This window comes from Oculina patagonica, chromosome 1 (genome assembly GCF_052425735.1).
Source record: "Oculina patagonica isolate OP01 chromosome 1, crgOcupat, whole genome shotgun sequence".
NCBI lineage: Eukaryota > Metazoa > Cnidaria > Anthozoa > Scleractinia > Oculinidae > Oculina > Oculina patagonica.
The window spans coordinates 23268710-23290321 of NC_135758.1; the positions used below are offsets into that span (position 1 = coordinate 23268710).

At 37.2% G+C, this 21612-nt stretch overlaps 2 protein-coding genes across 3 annotated transcripts in view; one reads left to right on the forward strand and one right to left on the reverse strand.

Annotated features, from left to right (window-relative positions):
* Positions 1 to 815, reverse strand: part of LOC144634643 (ubiquitin-like modifier-activating enzyme 6) — a 29857-nt gene extending 29042 nt beyond the window's left edge. Inside the window, exon 1 of the mRNA XM_078493700.1 lies at positions 687 to 815. The gene's annotated coding sequence lies outside the window, so the exon portion shown is untranslated. The remainder of the gene's footprint in view (positions 1 to 686) is intronic.
* Positions 1 to 21612, forward strand: part of LOC144635958 (uncharacterized) — a 30534-nt gene that overhangs the window by 836 nt on the left and 8086 nt on the right. The window contains exons 2-11 of one of the 2 annotated variants that reach the window (XM_078495122.1): positions 1766 to 1833; positions 7588 to 7665; positions 9254 to 9367; positions 9969 to 10025; positions 11472 to 11580; positions 13215 to 13372; positions 17003 to 17085; positions 18117 to 18242; positions 20321 to 20393; positions 20890 to 20986. In XM_078495122.1, coding sequence (XP_078351248.1) covers positions 1766 to 1833; positions 7588 to 7665; positions 9254 to 9367; positions 9969 to 10025; positions 11472 to 11580; positions 13215 to 13372; positions 17003 to 17085; positions 18117 to 18242; positions 20321 to 20393; positions 20890 to 20986 — 963 coding nt within the window. Of the gene's footprint in view, positions 1 to 1765; positions 1834 to 2264; positions 2722 to 7587; positions 7666 to 9253; positions 9368 to 9968; positions 10026 to 11471; positions 11581 to 13214; positions 13373 to 17002; positions 17086 to 18116; positions 18243 to 20320; positions 20394 to 20889; positions 20987 to 21612 lie in introns of those variants that run through there. The other variant, XM_078495189.1, reaches the window with a different exon arrangement.

Genomic DNA, 21612 nt, shown 5'->3' on the forward strand with positions numbered 1-21612 from the left:
TAGAGGTCCTGTTTTGAAACTGTTTGGATCCATTCAGGACCGCGGGTTCCAGAACTGTCCCGTGTAAACAGGCCTATCCTGGGCCGATTTATGAACCTATCCATTTACTGGTTGATTCTTTTGGAACTGGTTCGATGTAAACAGAGCCTAAATCACCTCTTAAAAGAGGTTTTGTGGTATTTGAATACCCATAAAACATTTCTAGACAGGTAATTCATCAAGTCGATATTTTTCAATAAATTTGCATGCAACCACCACTGTACATACTAAAAACTCACTAACAACAACACCATTTGAACTTGAAAACTGTATGTGCCATTTAGTAGCGTGCAAATATAAGAAATTGTGCAAACAGCTTGATATTATTTTCCACAGCAGGTGAAATTCCGTGTTATTTATAGCTTGGAGAAAATAAGCTTTCTTATTTTAATCAAATAGTTAAAACAAAGGTCGGAAGGGATAAAAATATAACAAGTCTAGTGCACCTTAAATATTATCGACGAAGAATTAAGTACTCAAATTTAAAAATCAAAGAAATTTTACTGATAATGCATGCTCGAGCTATAATACTGTGGCAGCAGCCGGAAGCTCTCGCCTGAGCGAGATTTTCGAACTTTCACTTCCAATTTTGCGAATAACCAAATAAGATAGCACAAGGAAAAAGTATTAAGATTAATTTACTGTACCTAATATCCAGTTTTGTCAGGAAATTCAGCTCCTAACAAGTCGCATAAGAAGGTAAAAGAGCTGACATATACTTTCTAAAATCCTGCTGGTCGGCCGGCGAACCGGTGGAGTCTGCTGAGTGGTTGAAAAAGACTCGGGCGAGGAGGAGGGAAACATTAGTCCCAGACCCTCTCTTTCAAGGACTTTAAGGGAAATGAGGATTTGTTATTTTTTGTACGCAAAGCCTTTTTTATAGCATTTAGTTTTTTTTTCGTTCAAGACTGCCAGCAATTATCGATCCTTATATTAAGCTATATGAATGCCTGTCTTTTGAATTAATTAGCTGAAACTGCAGCTAAAGACAGAAGCCAGTAGCGGTCCCTTTGCCGAAGTACTTCCCGGGTGTGCTAGAACTGTCCCGTGTGTCCTAATGGCCTCAATAGACGCACTGAACAGTGATCTGTTATATCTTTAGATCGTTATATGAAAGCTAGCTTTAGTTTATTACTATTTTTATTTCATTTTTTTGTCATCTTTTATATATTATTAGTGCGTGTATTTTCTTTATACGTATATATTACACCCTCGACGCTGTATTTTATGCTTTTTCCTTATATGGCTAACGTATTATCCAATTTTAGGAGCCGTTAAGTTTTATCTCACTCCAGCTCTGGCCCTGTAGAAGACTAGTTGACTAGTCGAAATATCGGCCAAATAAATTGTCCAATACCAGTGTCGTCGTACTAGCCGTGCAATTAAAATTACTATTTTATACACCTCGAGTGAGTTCTAGTACATGCAGCTCCAAGCTACGTGAGATCCGACAAAGAATTGTGCCATATATAGTCTTCCTAACGTTGTGTGGCCCTCTGCATTTAATCGTCCCACATATTTGCTAGATTAGTTACCAGGTTTGCAAAACCAAAATGATCCCTCTTTACCTCGACAGTTGGCCGTCATACCAGGGGTCTCAACCAGTCTCAGGAATCTCTTTTTAAAAATACCTAAATTAGATAAAATAATAAATAAACAAAATTAAATTTATAACGGTGTTTAAAGGTTTTTTATTTATTTTTATTTTTGTTTAATTTTGTTTCAGCACCCTTTCCGTCAGCACTATCCACTCAAATGAACAAACAACCTGGACAAGTTTTTAGAGTAGAGAGGGTCAATGGATTAAAACATCAAAATTAGGTTATCAAAATTGCCCCGGGGGGTAATCCCTATAATGACCTATACGGGGAGGCTCCGCCCGAAAAGGGTACCTTTTTCATGCTTCAGATATATAAAAGGGTAGAAATTTCACAAGTTTAGGTATATAAAAGGGTAGGAATATCGGTCATTTAGGCATTTAAAAGGGCCTTCAATTAAAATATTTCGAACAGACGCACCTTAGACCCTGGCATCAATAGTTCCTCTTTTAGGCGTATGTCATGTCGTGTGAGTATATGAAAGGGGTGCCTTTTTCCAATAAAAGGTATACGAAAGGGGTGCCTTTCCTGTCAAAATCGGGGCAGAGCCTCCCTATACAAAACGTTTTTGACTACCCCCCCCCCCCGGGAAAATTGCCCACTGAGACCTTTTTGAGACCAATCCAAACAGACAGGGATTGCGCAAAAGGATATTCTGGCGCGCGAGACTTGTGTAAAAGCAAACTGACTGGCTAACCCACTCAACCCTTGAAACTTGGCTCTAACAACTTCCTGTTATTCTACTGTATTCTGTCCGCATTTTTTTTTCCCGTGATCCCATGACACAGAGAGTTACAAAATGTTACAAGTCACTTTAGAGGAATGCGGGCACGTGAGGAAATATCCGAGTGAATTGTAACAAGCTTCGATTTAGTGATACCAACCAAAGCAGTAGTGCAAGACTCATCTCCGTGATTGCGCGCACAAGGCTGATCTGCCCGCAAAATAATTTCGTCACGGTGGATTGAGCAGTTTGCGCTCCAGCAGAGTAAGACATTGTCTTATGTAACTTATGGGAACGACAGAACGTAAGAGGGGAGCGAAATACATGGAGGGCTATTTAGAGTTCAAAGAAGCTTCCAAGGTAATAGCTATCTCGTGTTTCTCTATGTATTCACACCTAGTGTTCGGATCTGTCTGATGAGTTGATGAGCTATATCAGTAACTAACATATTTGACTGCCCGAGGTGCAAGATAAACAGCAGCCTATTAATTTAATGCGTAGAAAGCTCAGGTTGAATTTCATACTCAAAAGCGTTTCTAATGATCGATGGTCTGCTTGTTATTTGTTACATGAGCGTAGTGGCTGTAATGGCACTTGGGGCTCGGCAAAGGAATGACATGTTATTTTATTGATCATTATCGCTTCTTAGAGGAAACAGTCGACCGCTCGGATCTATGATACGCGTGCGAAAGCTTTTGTGTTTTGATTGTGATTGCAGTGTAAAATCGAGGATATTATACGCACGCGTTGCCTATTCTGTAGCGAAAGGTACAAAATCTACGTTGCATTTTATTCCGAAGTAGAGAGTAGACGGGGGAGGCGATTTGTTTGTTTGGAGTCACGGTTTTTACATATTTTATGCCAATCAGGGCAAATACCTCTCTCGGGTTTCGTGTTCCGCCGTTTCACAACCCGCAAAATATGCAAAAAATGTTCTTTTGAGATCACGACATCGTCAGGTTTAGAAAATTAAAAGGAAGTTCATGCGTTTCAGTCCGTTCAGACAAATGCTTCAGCCACACTTACAAAAAAAATTCAAAAAAACAATTAGCACACAAGAAGTGTTGTAATGTTTATTTTGCTGGATAGCTGAAGTCACTAACCGGGTTGCAATTTATCAGAAATTTGTAACTCGCTCCCATCGGAGCCCGGGTAAGTAGGGGCCGGGTACACATAGACATCACAGTAACAAGCAGTTCTGTCTTTTGTGTAAATCATAAATGCAGCTCATCATTAGCCAAGAATCAGTCGTATTAGTTATTCGATTCGTTTGTCGGAGCTGAAATGTCAAAGGTCGATCGAGCGCCCGGGGGGGCACTCTGAATATTTTTGGGTGGGGGTGTGCCGCTGGGACTTTGAGACCCTTGCCCTATAGCAGACCATGTTCAGCTGATATTCAGTTTCCCGGCAAATGATACCCTTTTGTAGACCAAAACTCCATGATTTCTATACCCTATCCCAGATTAAACTTCTTGAAAACCATACACTTCACAGCGGCACATACCCTACATCGCTCATATATGGGAGTGCCTCCCCCCCCCGGCTGGATCGAGCGACAATATTGCACAAATCATTACATCACCCCTCCTACGCAAATAGCCGCCCTTTTGTCAGAGTGAAGACTGGGCTGCTGTCATGCAGGGTCTAGCGGTGAACAGATGTGAAGTCAGTTGTAGCAGCTTGATAAACATTGCCATAAACATGACAATTTACATGGACAGTTGTTGATCAAATACAGGAAACACAAAAAAGGTTAGCATACAACTAATTTGCCACTAATTGTATTCGAGAGCTTTGAATGCGGATCATCACAAGCTCAGAGCTGCGTTCTACGATTCAGTCATCGAGATTTGGGTTTATCAGCAAGCGCTAAGCTTTTAATGAATTTCAATTATGTTCACAGTAATTTACTGATAGATAGTTTTCTTTAAGACTCAATTCAATTTCTTTCAGCTTTTTCGTGACAAACAGAGCAGATCGTTTGTAGTATTGGACTCCAATGCGCGCGCGAATTCGATGATCAAGCGGATTTTCAAAACCACTGTCCCTGCCGCCTTCCCCTCGTCACGATCAATTGACACCTTTCAGATGAATCATGAATTATTTGCTCTCTCTAGGTAATCTATTCATTGATTCGCACGACATACACGAGAAAGGGGTTAAATTTTCAGTGGTTAATCTTCAGATCAACCTTCTCAGCTACAACTAACCAATTTGCAAACGTCGCACAGCCATGCGTTGAAGCTTTTCTCTTATATTTTGAGTTTTTTCCGATTGTTAATTTCCGGATTGAATTGCAAATCTAAGGTCGGATGTGCGACATGCGGTCTTTTTCTCCAATGCAGAATACCGATACTTCACAAGTTTGATAGTTTTTGATTGTTAAATTTCATATAACTTAAACTCGTTTGAAATCTACTGTACAACGTAACGATGTCAATGCATGCTGACTGTTTGATATTCACCTCACGTAGATTTTCAAATGCATCCATGCACGCAGTTTTGACAAGTTGTGAGGTTTGATCAGATTTTGCAGTTTGAAGGAAAAATTTGTCTGAAATCGATGTATTCACTTAAAGCCAGAAGCCTACAAAGTGGAACAGGAGCATAAGAATTCGAAAAATATATTAAGGTTGACGTAACTTACAGCAGTCTCAAAAATTTAGCAACAATATTACACTGTAGCTCAGTGGCTAGCTCGTCATGCAGTACAAAATAATTTTAGCTTGGCTTCTATTCTGAATGTGATCATCTGTTTCATGTTTCATGTCTTACTGCGAAACAATTTGCTTTGATACTGATCTTAGCACAGGGTGATAAGCATAAAGAAAACCATTAGGCAGCAGGCCAAAGATTGAAGTCTACACTTGCTGTGGTTCAACAATCTGGTATTTTATTTTTTTTACAAGAACAAAGGAAAATAGCAAATTGTACTAGGGGTAAAAATGACCCACAGCACACTAAATTACTCGATTTACCAGAATAAAATATTTTTAGAATTTTGCCAAATGAGATAGATAGAGAGAACATTAAACATGTAATAATAAAAAATTGTTTTTTGTATAATATTTCAATTTTGAGACTGAGAGGCTAACCAGGGTATAAAGGAAAGAAATATTTACGACATTTACATAGAGACCAAAATTAATTTTCACAGAAATTCTTGTATGTGCTAGCAGATACAACCATCTGTCTGATAATTTGTAAATGTCAGATGTTACAGATAGTTAAGTCAGATGGTCATTCAGTATCTTGAGTCAAAATCAGCAAAGAAAAACACTGAAATTAATTACTGTCAATTAGTGTCTAATAATCGTAGTATTTATTTCACAAGTTCCACACAGTGTTACAAAAAATCCTGTTCAATACAGCTACAAATTGCCGCATCTTCTTTGAAGTATAGGGTATCAGTTCTATAGTTTATTTGTATATCAATTAACCTGAACCTGAGGGTATTTCAGATCAGATGGTTATATGTAAAAAATGTCTGTTGGATTGACTTGAATAGATAAAAGGCTAATGGTGTTGTTTTAGTGTCGTGTTACTTTTATAAACAGATTATCAATGGGCTTTGTTTGAGGCTTATGAATTTTTTGTTTGGGTTTGCTTTGAAACCATTTGTGGAACTTGGCATGCTTCTCTTTTAGGTTAACAAAAAAAATTGATTTTATATTAATTTTATCATAAAAGTTTGTAAGCTAAATATTACAATATAGGGTAACTGGTTGTATACAGTATACAGTTGTTCATTTCACTTTTGCTGAATAGTCACACTGTTATAGACTCAACCAAAGGATGCATTTCCTAGCCACTGAATGCACTTACTACATGTTTTTTGCCATGCTGACTGTCCAGTCTGCTATTCTTAAAAAGACATGTTTCAACATCCGTAAGTCATCTTTAGTTTGAAATGTTTGTCATAGATTTTGAATTTTCACTGTACAGTGTGTATAAATATGTTATAAAACTAGTAGTTCTCAATGAGAAGTGAAGTGCTGCCGTAGCCATAGTTAGTAACACTTCACGAATATTTGAATGTACAGAAAAATAACTTCATAAATACAGAATGCCACTTCCCTAATGTAAACTACCAATTACAAATACAAAATAAAACTAAAAGGTCGGTAACATTTTATTTAAATAAGCACGGTACATTTGCCTTTAGAAGCAAGCGACTTTCGACTTCCTTGCATCAATGTTGCGTGCGGGAATACACACATGTTTTTCCCCAGATGCTCACGGAAAGCAACAAAGAATTACAAATACAAAATAAAACTAAAAGGTCGGCCACATTCTATTTAAATATTAAAGCACGGTACATTTGCCTTTTGAAGCAAGCGACTTTCGACTTCCTTGCATCAATGTTGCGTGCGGGAATGTACACGCATGTTTTTCCCCAGATGCTCACGGAAAGCAACAAAGCATAAATTTCCAAATTATTGAATCCAGTTTCAAGAAATCAGCTAAACGATTATAAAGCAAATCAACATTTGAAGACATTTACCATCCATTTGAACTTGATTTTGTTCTGGTTCATCGCTGTTTAGGTCTTGGAAGACCTTGGTATCGTGTTTTTTAGGCGGTCGAGTGTTCTCTAGGGTTAGTTCTTTCCATTTTGAACTCCAAAAATGTGTTTCTTATTTACAAGGAGAGATAAACTTCGTCCTGAATTCACCGTCCGAGAGCCATTAAATAAACTTTCCTTCAAAACGGAGCACATGTGAATTTCATCGATTATAACGGGACTGCTGATTGGCTGGCTTGTATTTAAAGGGGATTGCTGATTGGCTGATTCACGATCCGATAGAACGAACGAACGAACGAACGAACGAAACTTCTCAAATGGTTTCAAGAATATGAAGGCTGCCTATCGGCAGCAATTACGTCATAAATCTTATGTTAACAATTTGAATTTTTGAAATACACTGGAAACAAAGAATTATAGCAATTATTAATAGTAGTTAAAGTGACTTAGGTCCAACATCATAAATCATTAAACCCACCAACCGCAAAAAAAAAACAACAAAACAAACAAACAACAATGACAACAACAACAAAATTGAAACAAAATGGTTGTTCCCTTGTCACTTTAACTACTAATTATTATTTTTTGTTATAATTAACAATTATTCACTGAAGTGGAGGTGAATAGTGGTGGATATTTACCGAGCCGCGAAGCATTGAAAACCACCCTTTTTAACTGGTAAAAATATCTTTATCTTGTAGTGGGTGAATTACTGGGTTGTAATTCGTGGACCCCAGTTGTTTTTCTTCAAGGATTCAAACACTACTGTTAAGGAAAATGTAAGTACAAATGCATTATATTTTTTTATAATTGCAGATTTAATCATTTGAAACTAATGAAATTGCATTTAGAGCCTGTAAATTGTAGACAGACCTTAAAGGAAACAACCTGAAACATACATTTCCAGGGCAAATTCCTAGTAATATACAGGGCTGTCAATAACACCATGTACCAACCAATGCTAAAATTCTATACCTGCCAACTCTCACGCCTTGGGCGTGAGTCTCACGCCTGTGTGTTGAAAACTTCGATCTCACGCCAGCTCACGCTTACGAACCAATTTCTCACGCCTACTACAATGTGAGTTATTACAACCATAAATGGCACACTTTCGAAAAATATATGAACTCAAACCAAAGTGAGAAACGAAAACTCCATGCAAACTGAGTTGATGACAATACATCACCCAAAATCTCAGAGTTTTGACAAGAAAAGCATTGAGAATATAGCCGTGTTTAGCAAAACACGTCCTGGGACTGAGTTTGGGATATGTTCGGAACGTCTTCGGACATCTTCGGGAATCTTCGGAAATGGTCGTGTCCTCTCCAGAAATCCTAGCACTCTCAGGATAAAAATCTCACGCCTTTGACCCAGAAAAAGTTGGCAGGTATAAAATTCCTCTAACTCCCCAATTAGGAGATGTTTTCAGTTATATTTGCTCTCTGACAGGTGCCGCACATAATTAGGGCAGTCACCAACTTCATTATATAGCTCTGTTATACAGTCAAGTAAATTACATGTACAGGGTTTAATTCCATCCTCAAACAGTTTTTACAACAGTAATGTAAAACAGTTATTGCCTCCTCGAGGGTCATACAGGGGGGGTCTCTGACACAGTTCACAGGTAGAAAAAATAATGAATCACAAATCACGGAGATCAAAATTTCATTTTCCCGAATCATGAAAATAAGCGAGTAACAAATTCTCTTTTACTGTACCCTGCTCCTACGTAAAGAAAAGTGGCAAAAGCGGACTGTTTGAAGAAAACAAAATTGAGAAAGGCAATTTTATCATCCGTGCTAGTTGCTGCTGCCTTACAAGACTGCGATAATTTTACGGAGATCATATTTGATGTTTTCACTCATCATAAAGTCTCACAACTCAAAATCATGTGGAATAAAGTGGTTAAATCACGAATATTGGTTATTAATTGAAGTTCTGCCCAGGTCATGAAAAACCTTTGGATCACGGATCACGAAGAATAATTTGTTAAATGTACGTTTCACGGAAAATTAAATCAGCTTATCACGCATCACAAGAATACCGCTGTACTACCCTCCTCCTTGGATGTTCAAATGCCCAACTATTGGTTAACAACTTTACGTGTTGCTTTTAAAATGATTTATAACATAGCAAGCAAAGCCACAGAATCGAATTCAGTATGTACACAAGCGTTCACAAAAATTTATCCAATAGTGCAGGCTGATAGCTACAGTATAATTATAGCGTGAGAAGATCGCTTTGCCAGGATTTTTTTCTCACGCCTTAACTCAATAGTGTACGCTTAAGTTGAACCAGTTGTTATAATAAGTGAAGCATGTACCAATCTTTGACTGAAATAACCTGATGGCTCTTTCTGTACATTAGATTCAAGGTCATCTGGACTTAGGTGCCAACTCTCACTTTGCTAGTGGTAAAAACAACAAGGGAAAATTTGAATTTGAAGTCAAAGTAGACCGTGGCAAGAAATATTTATTCAGGGTAAGTAGATACAATGTTACATGTATAAAGAAAGTGTTGTGAAGAAGATTTTTCTATTTAATAAATACCTTTTATCTGTTTTAGCCCTACTTTCTTGAAACGAGTCACTTTAATTCGAAAAAATTCAAACCCCTCCCATGCGCAGGATTTTATTTTTTTGGTTAACGTCACCCAACTCCTTTAATTTTATAAACTTGACTGTAAAAATTTTGGCTTTTGTTACCCACACGGTCACTGCCTTGGAATTTCCAGTGACCTTAAACCAAAGCTGTGCTCTTGGGATAATTGGGTGCCCGAAGGCTCTTCAGGGACAGAAAAAATAAAGAATTAATAAGAGAAGAGTTTCTTAAGCCCCCCACTTCAAGTCACTAGTCAGCCCCCCCCCCCCCCAGTTAAAATTTTGCTCCGCCGTCCATGCTCTTATTTAAGGAATCTTGGGTGCCCAACTCTTAAAAGCTTTCACTTTTGTCCATACTGTAACATCGTACCATTGTCTAGAGTACGTACTAGTACAATGACTTTTTAAACTATTAGCTGTACACTGTATTTGCCACATTGTAAATATTTCATAATCCTTAAATTTCTGGTCTTTCATGTATAGGCAAATTCAGAGGCTGACCGTCTTCAGTGGATTTACACATTAGGCCTTGCTGCCCAGGTAATAATAAATAGTTTATCACAACCCTTTGGTCCAAAGTCAAAATTCTTGGTTTTCTGTAATCCTCTCTGGGTAAATTTATTTTTTGAATTAGCTTTATACAAAAGTTCTTGCTGAAGGCGCTTAACAATAATATTCTTAAAAAATGCTTGTTATACATGTATCCAGGAACTAAGGGGCTGTGCCGAAATTAGTCGATTCTCCTATGTGTACTTTTTGCAATCTCTTAGAGGAATCCCTCGAGCATCTCTTTTGTAACTGCAACTGTAGCAAAGAATTTTGGATGTCTGTTGTTTCTTGGCTAAATGGTGTAGGGATAAATTTAGATCTGTTAAATGAATGTGATATTCTTTTTGGTCTGTTACAAACAAGATCACACTGGCTTCTGCTTAATCACATTATCATTATGGGAAAACAAGTAATATATCAAAGTCGTCTCAAAAAATCTAAACCTTTACTAACTCATTTAAAAACCAAAATAAAAAGTATAGAAAGAATTGAATGCAACATTGCCATAAGAAACAATAGACAAGAAATACATAACAAAAAGTGGCACCCTCTAGAGAACATCAATTTAATTTAAATTGAAAACAGAAGGGGAACATCAATCTTCAGTTCATTTTTTTTTTTTTTTTTTTAGTTATTCATTTATTTATTTATTTATTTTTTTATCTACCTATTTACTTTTTTATTTATTTATTTATTCTTTTCATCACTTGGAATACAGTCTCCGACTTTGTGTAAATGTAAATGTAGCATAGTAGTTAACGTAGTAACGTCGATGTAAGTAAGTTTTGTAAATGTATTTGTATTTATGTACCCATATGTAAGTCTAAGTAAGTTAATGTAAGCTTTATGTAAGTGTGTGTAAAATTATAAATAAAAGATAAATAAAAGAGCTATAAAAAAAAAATAAAAAATAAAAAATAAAAAAAAAAAGTTCTGTGCCTTTTAATAACCTGCAAACTAGGAAGTTCAAAAACTTACTGACAATAGTATACTTATGACAAAACCCAACTTAACACCCCCCCCCCCCCCAAAAAAAAAAAAAAAAAAAAAAAAAAAAACTCACAAAAAAAGATGATTCAGAAGCAAAACCCTGTATGACCTTTTTGAAGGAAACTTTTTTTCCAGTGTTACAGGGTTGGAAATAACGGCTGGTGATTGGTAATTACAGTGTACCGATCAAATTTACCAGCCAAAAATTAAATAAAATTTAATAAATTTTAAAGAAATATATTTCAGTGGTCAAATCTTTATCATTTGCACCTTAAAAAAAATCACCTATCAATCTGTTTTTCCTTATTTCCAACCCTGGTGTTACTTCTAAGATAATAATGATAGTGGCATACAACACAACCCTTGATTGAGTTTTAACTAAAGAATTTTCATAGAGTAATAAATCAGGAATAATGATAATCATTTCTGAGCTTTCTTTGTTATCAGGGAAAGCTTCCACCACCAACATTGTCTGATTGTGATCCAGAAACTGAAAAGTCATCAACCGATAGCAGAATTACTGTCGCTAAAAAAGTCTCAAACCCCTACTCAGAAGGTGAGTTGTGTTTTTGTTATACATGCAGTCAAAGCTCTCGTAAGCGGACCCCCTCGGGACGCAAAAAAGTGTCCGTAACTGGAGCTGGCTGCTTACGAGAATGGTATTCATAATGGGCCACTAGAGGTGTAGGGGATAGATGGCCGCTTACGGGAGCTTGCCCAGCTAACAATAACCGGACGGACGTGGATGACGCCAAAACAAACACTGAAATGTAGTAAACTGTAATTACTGTAAAATCATTGTGACGAACGGCGGTGTAAAGTTTATTGATAAAAGCAAGATACAGAGGTTGTTACAAGGGTTTTCTTTGGGATGTCCACTTACGGGAGCTTGAAAACAAAGAAAAAGTCTAAGTCGTAATCTCCGAAAGTGTCCGCGGCCGCTTATAGGAATGTCCGCTTACGAGAACGGGATTTCAAACAAGGCGGCCGTAAGTAGAGCGGTCCGCTTATGAGAGTGTCCGTTAAGAGAGCTTCGACTGTATATTTATTGCAGCAGTCTTTTATAAATTGAAAGGAATGAGGCGCTGCCAGGGTAAATTCCGACAAGCGACATGACCCAAAAAGTAGCGACAGCACATAGAATAAAATTGCGACAAATGATCATGACAACCCTTCTGAAAAAACTTAATTCCGACAAGGACAAGTAATTTTTTTCAATTTTACTACCAACAGCGACGTGAAGTTTGATAAAGCAGCGACATGGCACATTATTAAATTTAGACGAGCGACACAGGAACCCCCCCCCCCCCTGGCAGGGCCTCAAGAATGATAAATAATTAATATAATAATATTATAATTATTTATTATTATAGTATTAATTATTGTAGTTGCAGTAGCCAGGTTTAGTGTGATTATAATAATTATAATTGGTATTTTTAATTTAATGATAGTGACTGCATTAGACTCCAGATTGGGTGGTCCAGGTTAGAGCTGTAAAGATAGATCATGTGACCCCTCATTAGTCATTCATTTTAGCCCATGTGTTTAGCAGGCTAGGTTACACAGCAGTTAGTTTTTTGTTGAGTTGTTCACTTGTACACGTATGTGTTGTGTCAATACAACTTGGAATTCAATCAAATGTTTTGTGTCGTCTGAACTACATGTACGCCTTACAAACAAAAGCTAAAGTCCCCTGTAGCTAGCCAGTGTGTTTAGCATAAGGAACTCTGAATTCGATATATTTTGTACACCAACCAAAACGTCACTTTGGATGTGACATTCTTAATCTAAAGCCTTCGATGGGTGACTGATTATATTTAAAATAAGTTTAAAATATCCTTTTATACTAAAATATCCTTTTGTAATGACTTAATATGTAATAGACTTGCAGTTACATGTAATATGTAGGTTAACTTAATTATACAGTTAACTCTCTCTTAACAGACACCTCTGTAAGACAAACACCTGTTATTGGCCCTGTCCTTGGCATTTTCAGTCATTTTAAAGTAAATATACACCCTATAAGTCAGACACCTCTAAGATGGACAGCTGGAGCTGGTCCCGATAGTGTCCGTTTTAGAGAGAGTTGACTGTAATACAAGACTTTTGTCTTAAATGCTCCTTAAATGAGCTCTTAAGAAGTGAATTTTGAATCTGTATGTAAATAAAGATTTTTATTATTATTTTTAGTACCAAACTTTAACATAAGTCCTGATGCTGCTGGGGTGACTGACGACGAGATGCAGAAGAAAATTGTAAACTTCAAAAAACATAATTCATTCAGCAGCCACTGTAAAAAGCTGTGGGGGCTTAAAGAGAAGCTCAGTAATAAGAGTGTCGATGTTGAGGTGAGGAACATTGTGAAAGCCTATACAACGAATGCAAATATAGGGGACCACTCGGTTGGTGCCTGGGACAAGCTGCATGAAAGCGAGGCTAGTCAGGCTTTGGTGTTTTGTTTTGACAATGCTTTCCCACAAAAGTCTTGCTTATTCGTTGATCTGGTGTGTTTCTTTTCGCTGCGCCTATGAGTTGCTGTGTTTCTGAATGCCACGAGAAGTGATAGAGGTGTTCACCGTTTGTGTCTAAGGAAAAAAGTGGATTAATGCAATTCATTGAGACGAAAGAAAGGAGTTCACGATCGCCGCGGGAACTGCTGAGGTTTGTTCGCTTCATTTCAGGTTAGAAGATCTTAGAAAATTCGTTTAAATGATGAGCTTAAATGGTGTCTGGTGGTGTTCCAGCACGAGTTGCATGGCCAGTACCTTCCCCAAGGTAAAGAAAAGCTTCACTTCCAAGACATCCTCTGTCTCAAAAGAAGTTGTTCATGTCAGGCTTTGTCCGCATCCGATAATCGCATGAAACAAATACTAACCATTGAAGTGAATGAAATCAACTGCCCCCATAGTAAAAGCTAGTGAAAGCATTGAGCCAAATAAGAACGACTTGGAGCTAAATGTGATCGCATACACATTTTCTAAGATCTTCAAACCTGAAATGTAATGAACAAACTTTATAAAAAGTTCCTTCGGCAATGTGAACTCCTTTCCATCGTCCTATTTTCCCTCAGATGTGAAAGGGGAAACTGGCAAAAAAGCCTTCTCTGCTGTGAGAGATTCTTTTCCCTTCAGGTGGCAACTCGTAGGAAAGTCAAAACTTAACAGGCCAGATCGTCCACGAAGCAAGGCTTTTTTGGGAAAGCATCGTAAAAGCAAAACATTGAGGCCTGACTAGCCTCGCTTTCATGCGACTCGTCCCAGGCACCGATTGAGTGGTCCGCCATATTTGCATTCGGTGTATAATGGTGCATACATGTACATGAACATGTAGTTGGCTGAATTGTCAATGTGTCAGAACTGTACTAAAGCAATCAAACTTTTGAAGTTACTATGCAGATATTAAAAAAATCCACTAGTCCTTGGAACCAAATATTATTCCTAATTATTAGAAATATTATTTGGGCTACAATTAAACATATATACAATGTGTGTATATGTTGTGGTTCAAATAAATAATTGGTTTAAATTTTTTTAAATAAAACCAGTTTGATTTTTATTTCCCATTGTTTCAGATTATTGTATATAATGTATAGTGAATATGAGACAATGAAACATAAAAATCAAACTGGTTCAAAAAATTCTAAACCGCAACGTATATTGACATGTACTTGTTAATAAAACTGTCAGTTATTTTTATTGTAGTTTATGTAAGTACACAAATCATATCATCCTAGTTTTAAGTTTTGAATTAACTGTAAAATTTCCCAAATCACTCCCCCCCCCCCCCCCAAAAAAAAAAACAAAAAATAAGCCCCCAAATCTCTGACACAAAAGTCCTTCCCAAAATAAGCTCTCCTAAATATAAACAGAACCAAAACAAAACTGAAAACAGGTTAATGGTTTGTGTGCCACATAGCTCTACATAATACTACACAGGTAGGCATTTATATGTTCAGTCTCTTGCCCAGTTTCCGGCCACTTTAGTTTGTAATCGCTATAACTTCTCATTTATGCACAGAAAGTTACTCATTTTTTGTTCAAAGACAGTTCATTTACTTACCTTAAAAATGTACAAAAATTGGCTGTGCACAACAAGTACTAAAGAAATTATGCCATTTTTTACAGAACTACTGTAGTAAGTTGCCCAGTTTCCGGCCGTCGAACTAAAACACATTTTTCCCTACAACCGCTCGACTTAAACCGAATTTTAAATCCCTTGGCAAATAAAAAGTCAGTTTCAATATCAGTTTATTCGAATTTGCTTTCTCACCTGCCGTTTTATGGAATATTTCCTCGTCAATGACCCGTTACCTTTTCTCTCGCTTATTAAGATGCATTGGCAGTGTATACATATAAATGTTGTAGTTTATCACGCTATGCTTGCTTAAACCGCTTTTGTCCTCTTTGCTAGATTTTCATTTCATAAATTTCTCGAGCAAGAGATACTAAAATTCAGTTATTTCACTTAATAAAATTGCTTTTGAGCAATGTGCTACTTGGTGGCCGGAAACTGGCACAGCGAGTCCAAATCTTTGTTAAAACTCTGACTTCTGAAATTCAGAAACAGCTGAATTTTGGCTTGTGATGACAGAACCCCTAATCACTTTCATCTTTAATCTAAATTCTGTCAAATAATTACGAAGCTTCTCGAAAAGTTTCCTACGAAACGAGCTCTTTGTTTATGTACGGTAGCTTTAATGTGCAGTGAAAAGCGCAAAAATTAGTCGCCTAACGTTTACTCGCGTAAAAAAAGCTTGACCTTGCTCGTCCGTTTCTTGACCAAAAAGCCTGCCAAAACCATCAATTTGTAGCGGAAATGTTCCTTTTTCTGTAGGAAAGCTTCGGTGGACGGAAATAAAAGATAACTACGAAAATAACCGACGAATGTATTTTTTGGCCGGAAACTGGTACCGGCCGGAAACTGGGCAACAGACTGTTCTCTCTTATATGAGAGAGAGCATGAACACTGCTATTCGACATGTAAACTGTTACAGTAAGGTATTAAATTTTGCGTCATTTTTCTGCAATTGTGTAAATCCCCAAATTTAAGTCCTGTGAAAATAAGTAACAACAACTAAAGGTATTTATCTCTTTTAAATAATCAGAAAAGCTATTAATAAAATTATAACTACAGTTGAATCCCACTAATTTGAACTCGGTTGCCCGTCATTTCGAACTAAAAGCCATTTCTCTTGGATTTGCCCTCCAGTCATTTATAACTATTGGATATTTTGAACTCCCGCTATTTCGAACTATTTTTTGTTTCCCCTGATGGTTTGAAAAAAAACGGGTTGAACTGTAATTAACTTGTAACTTTTCTGATTATAGGCCCCTATTGTAGAGCTTGTTTTGTATTTTACCTTGTGAGAGATATGCTGAGAGAACTGTAATTTGTATAACGACTTAACCCTTTAAGCCCTGATAGTGCCATTTGGCACATGAGGTCATAACTTGGTCAATATTTTTTTTGTCTGATCAATTTGAATTTTTGTCACCAAAATTCCCTTGGAAAGATCTGCATTTTGAAAACATAAAATTGCTCCTCCCCCCTATTTTTGACTTGATTGTGAGATGCAACATAACTGAAATTAACCACAACACTGAGAGCTGCACAATAAGCTATAGTTTCGGGGTATACCTACTATATACAGAGATACGCACATTTTTAAACTTTTTGTTTTTACGTTTTAAAGCCATTTCTTTCAAGGCCATTACTTTTTATTATTTGTTGACATGTTTTATGAACTTTTCTTATCAATACCTTTCAAATGGTGTATCATACATGGACATCCATTTAATTAATACACTGTATTATTGATTTAGGAAAATAGATCAGTCGCCTTGGGGCTTAAAGGGTTAAGGACTTGTTTTGGGTTTCATATTGTCAAGTTTAGAGAGTTTCACCATGTCATATTCTTGTGTGTACCACATTACTAAAAAGCCCAGTAAGGTAAACTGAATTTCTTCTTCTATTATCAGGAGAGCAGTCGACCTGAATCAGAAGGAGCTGAGGCTTCATCAGAGGGTCCACTGTATGATGAATTTATAGATGAAACACCTCCGTAAGTAAAGCATTACCAGCTGAGCAGTGAATATAGCATTTATGGCATTAAAGCGATTCCCTATAGTATTGCATTGCGCATCCTTACTGCGCAGAATTTTACACGTAATTAGCGTGCGCACATAAAAAAATGGCATTTTTTTTCTATGTGGCTTGGCTCACGAGAGAGATAAATCATCGTTTTCTCATAAACGAGTTCGGAGACTCTCTCTTAGTTTGAAAGTAGTTTTCAAATTTTTTCCATAAAATGAATACAGATCAATTTCTTAATGGCACAATAATACATTATCACAATTTAACTTCCCTTAAGGTAAACAAACAACTGGCAAAGTTTGGTTGGAAATTTATGAGCAGTTCTATTTCTAGGGAATTACCTTCAAGGGGCAGTATCACGAGAAGTCTTCTGAATTTTTGTGTAAACTATGATTGAATTATGAGGGTGCACTCAGTGATCAATAAGGGCATAAAGAAGGGCATAAATTCATTCTCCAAGGCGTGAGTTAACATAATCAATGGTTTTTAAGTGATTTTTTTTTCCAAGTAACACTTTCAAACTTGAAAATGTCGGCCTGACTTTTTCAAGTTTTAGGCCACTACTGGTGGATTTTGAATTACTGCAGAAAAACACTTTGCATGATCCTCAGGCCCTCCTATGGGGACAAAGTCAGGCCTTATAAAAATTTTGGACTCCCACTTTTTAATTCCTGGCTAAAAGCCTGGGAGGAGGTACATTGTATGGATAATTTATGGAACTACACATTTTAGAGGCCCTGCCAGGGGGGTTCTCGTGTCGCTTGTCTGAATTTAAAAATGTTCCGTGTCGCTGTTTCAGTAAATTGAAGGAAAATTGCTTGTCCTTGTCGGAATTTAAGTTTTTCCATAAGCGTTGTCGATTGTCGCGATTTTATTTTATGTGCTGTCGCTACTTTTTGGGCCATGTCGCTTGTCGGAATTTACCCTGGCAGGGCCTCATTTTAGTCTATCACAAATCTTGATGGTGCATGACTGTACTTTGTATTCATCATTTTATAGGTGGTATTTTGGTAAGATAACAAGGGAGGAATCTGAAAAGGTCCTCCAAGACTATACTCCTGGCAGTTTTTTGGTGCGTAACAGTGAAACAGTTCAAAAGCCTGGTGCTTACACCATCTCACTGAGGTAAGTTGCTTTTCAATTGTGTGATTGTGTAATGGCATGCCAGATATTACAGTACAGTAAGAAGTGTTCAAAAATTATTTATTTTATTAAAATGGTCTTAGACTCCAAAGGTGCTGAAATTCTATACAGTCAACTCTCTTTAAAATGGACACAGTTGGGACTGGCTCCAACTGTCTGTTTAGAGAGGTGTCCGTCTTATAGAGAGTTTATTTACAGTAAAATGACTGAAAAACGGCAGGGACGGGACCAACACAGGACCAACATGTCCATCTTATAGAGTTGTCTGTTAAGAGAGAGTTGACTGTACATGTATAGGTATGACAGAAAGTGGAAGGGCACACACGCAGCAGGGGATAATGCGAGGAATAGAAAAAGCTTGCAAAAGTCACTTTTTAAAAGTGCTTATGAAAAGAGAGCAAAATATCCCTGTTGCTTAATTAACTGAGAGCTAACCCCCTCCCCCACCCCCCAGTATAAGAATATGTCACGTTGGGAGAATAATCTGTCAGTCCTTGACTATTTTTGTGTAAACAACGCATGTTGTAGACCTGTCAAGCATTACAATCTAGTGAATATCAAACCGACGGTGTTCTAAGCAAAGTGTCTGATTCCATTTAGGACCCCATTGCTTATAACCCAATGCAAATATGGCAGCTGTTAATTTTTCGGCTCCTAGAAGAATCATTTGTCAACAAAATTAAATTACTCTAACTTAAAGATAAAGTCAAAGTAAATCAGTGTATGAAGTTTAAAGGCTATACTTTCAATCTAATGTGAAGTTACAAGGACATTTATATTGCCAAAAACATGAAAACGAGGCTAGGCAGGCCAGGGTGACTTTTTCCATACAAATCTCTTAAATTTGAATGAGTCATAACTTTGCAGTCATTTAACCCAAAAAACTGAAACCTCAGAAATTTATTATAGCATAATATTTCATATAATTATAGTTAAGTGCCACCATCAGCGTTTTAAGAAACTTGACCAAAACAACAGAAAATAAATGAATGACAACCATTTATGCATAAGGTCTATGATCCAGTGAAACTAAACTTGTTGAAGTCAAAAGCAAAAAGGAAGTACTTGGAGGGCATGAATGAGAGCTAACATTGTGATTGGTTTGTTCTTTGATCACTTCTGCTTTTGACGCAGACAATTTAGTTTTCACTGGATCACAAACAATGAGGTGAGTCATACCAGTAAGGGGAATCGCAAGAATTTAGAAACGTTCTGATTCTTCCTACTCTGATTCGGTTGGGCGCATGACTCCTTTTAGGACTCCAACCCTCCAAGTTAAGACCATTTTATTCGCCATGGTGACTAAATTTTGGAGCTGGCGACTAAATTGGAACCAAAGTCGCCAGCCTGGCGACTGAAATTTATTGAGAAGAAGAATTGAAAGCGTGAGCTTAATTCAACGACTAAAATTTTTAACTGGCGACCAAACCTGAGCAGCCGGTGGCCAAATGGCCACAAAGGAAAAAAATAAACTTGGAGGGTTGGACTCCGATTTTCAATTTTAACCAGATCGTAAGCACTTTCGCTAGTGAAAACCAGCCTAAATTGTTGAGATACATGTACATGTAGTCTCCCCTGTGGATTTGAAGGGGAGCGGGATGGTATAAGAGACAGGTTTTTTAGAGTAGCATTTTTTTCATGGAGAGAAGCAGTACCCCGAGCTGTATCATGTTACTCATGGACAATTGTAGTAGTTGCTATTTATTCATCTTTAAGAAGAAAGGTGGATGGTGTGGATTGAAGTGGAGGGGTGGTAAAAGAAACTAAGGTTTTTTAGAGTACTGTAGCATTTCATTCAAGGAGAGAAACAGTACTCCAAGCTGCATTACCGGTATGTTATGAACAATTTAATTTTAAGAGTGGCTATTTTATTCATCTTTAAGGAGAAAGGTGGATGGTGTGGATTTGAAGGGGAGTGGGGGTATTTATAAGAGGTTTCTTAGAGTAGCATTTTTTTTTCAAAGAGAGAAGCAGTACTCTTAGTTGCATCATGTTATGGACTATGTAGTAGTTGCTATTATTGGCATGAACCACTAACAAGAAGCTGATTTATCTCCTAGACACAGAGAAAAATTCAGACACCACAAAATTGAAACGCTACCTGATGGAAACCTTGTAATAAAGAACCATGAGGTAACAAAAACATAAGCATCTAGCTATCAGTTTGAAACTAGTAATGTTTTGTTTTTCAGTTTTCAAAAGAAAATTATTCAAGTCTGACAGACTTTCTTTGTAGATTCTCACTTAGTTACAGATTATTATGTAGCTTCTACATACTGTATAGTTTTGGAAATACGCTTACCAGTACCTCTTTCTGATAATTATGTTTAGGGTTTTATAAAGAATATGCTGTCTTCTCTGTCTTCTCCCCCCCCCCCCTCCCCTCCCCCTCCTCAACCTCCCCTACTTCCTAAATGTTGCATCCTGGGTCAACTCATCCACTTATGTTTCATTACCCTCGAGGTGAGAGTTGGCAGGTCTGTTTTGTTATCGTTTGGGAGGTTTCACTGCCCCCATAAAAAAAGACTTTCATCCCAATATATAGATTTCAAATGTTTTTTATATATATATATATATCTGTATGCATATTGTTCTTATTGAGCCAAAAATTAATGTTCTTAAATTGCAGGACAAGGTTTTTCCTAATCTTGCTTTGTTAATGAAATACTTCACCAAAAGTCAAGAAAAAGATATAGAAATGAAACCAGTGTTATGCAAGGAACCAGGTAGAACAACTTTGTCTTAGAATTAAGCATATACTGAACATGCCCAGTGACCAGGGTGTTTTTCATGTGCTTTGGTAAAAGTAAGGTAAAGTCTGTGTCTGAGCTAAGTGGCCCCGTAGCATTAAGCGACTAGGATTATTGCTACTCCCCCCTGGATGGGATGCTAGTCAATCGCAGGGTTACCCCCCAGCATTATGTTGCTGGTACCCATTTATACACCTGGGTGGAGAGAGGCACTGTGAGAGTAAAGTGTCTTGCCCAAGAACACAACGCAGCACCCCGGCCAGGCCTCGGACCCGCAATACTACAATACATGTAGCTGCATGGTCACCAGAAAATATACATTTTGTCAAACATATTGCATTGCATGTAGTTTAAGTACATGTATGAGAAAGATGTAATGTTTATCACTACCAAGCTTAAAACATACATCTTTCTTTATCATTTGATAATGTTAATTTTGAAAATTATGCGAAACCTACGCGGTAAAAACCTAGAAACTGGTTTTAAATACTATCTCGTCTGCAGGTATTAGTTTAACATAACTGAACTATTCCCCTACTGAATCCTGGATTTGTTGTTCCAGAAAATATCCTTACCCCTCCTACAGAAGGTTTTTGGTTTGA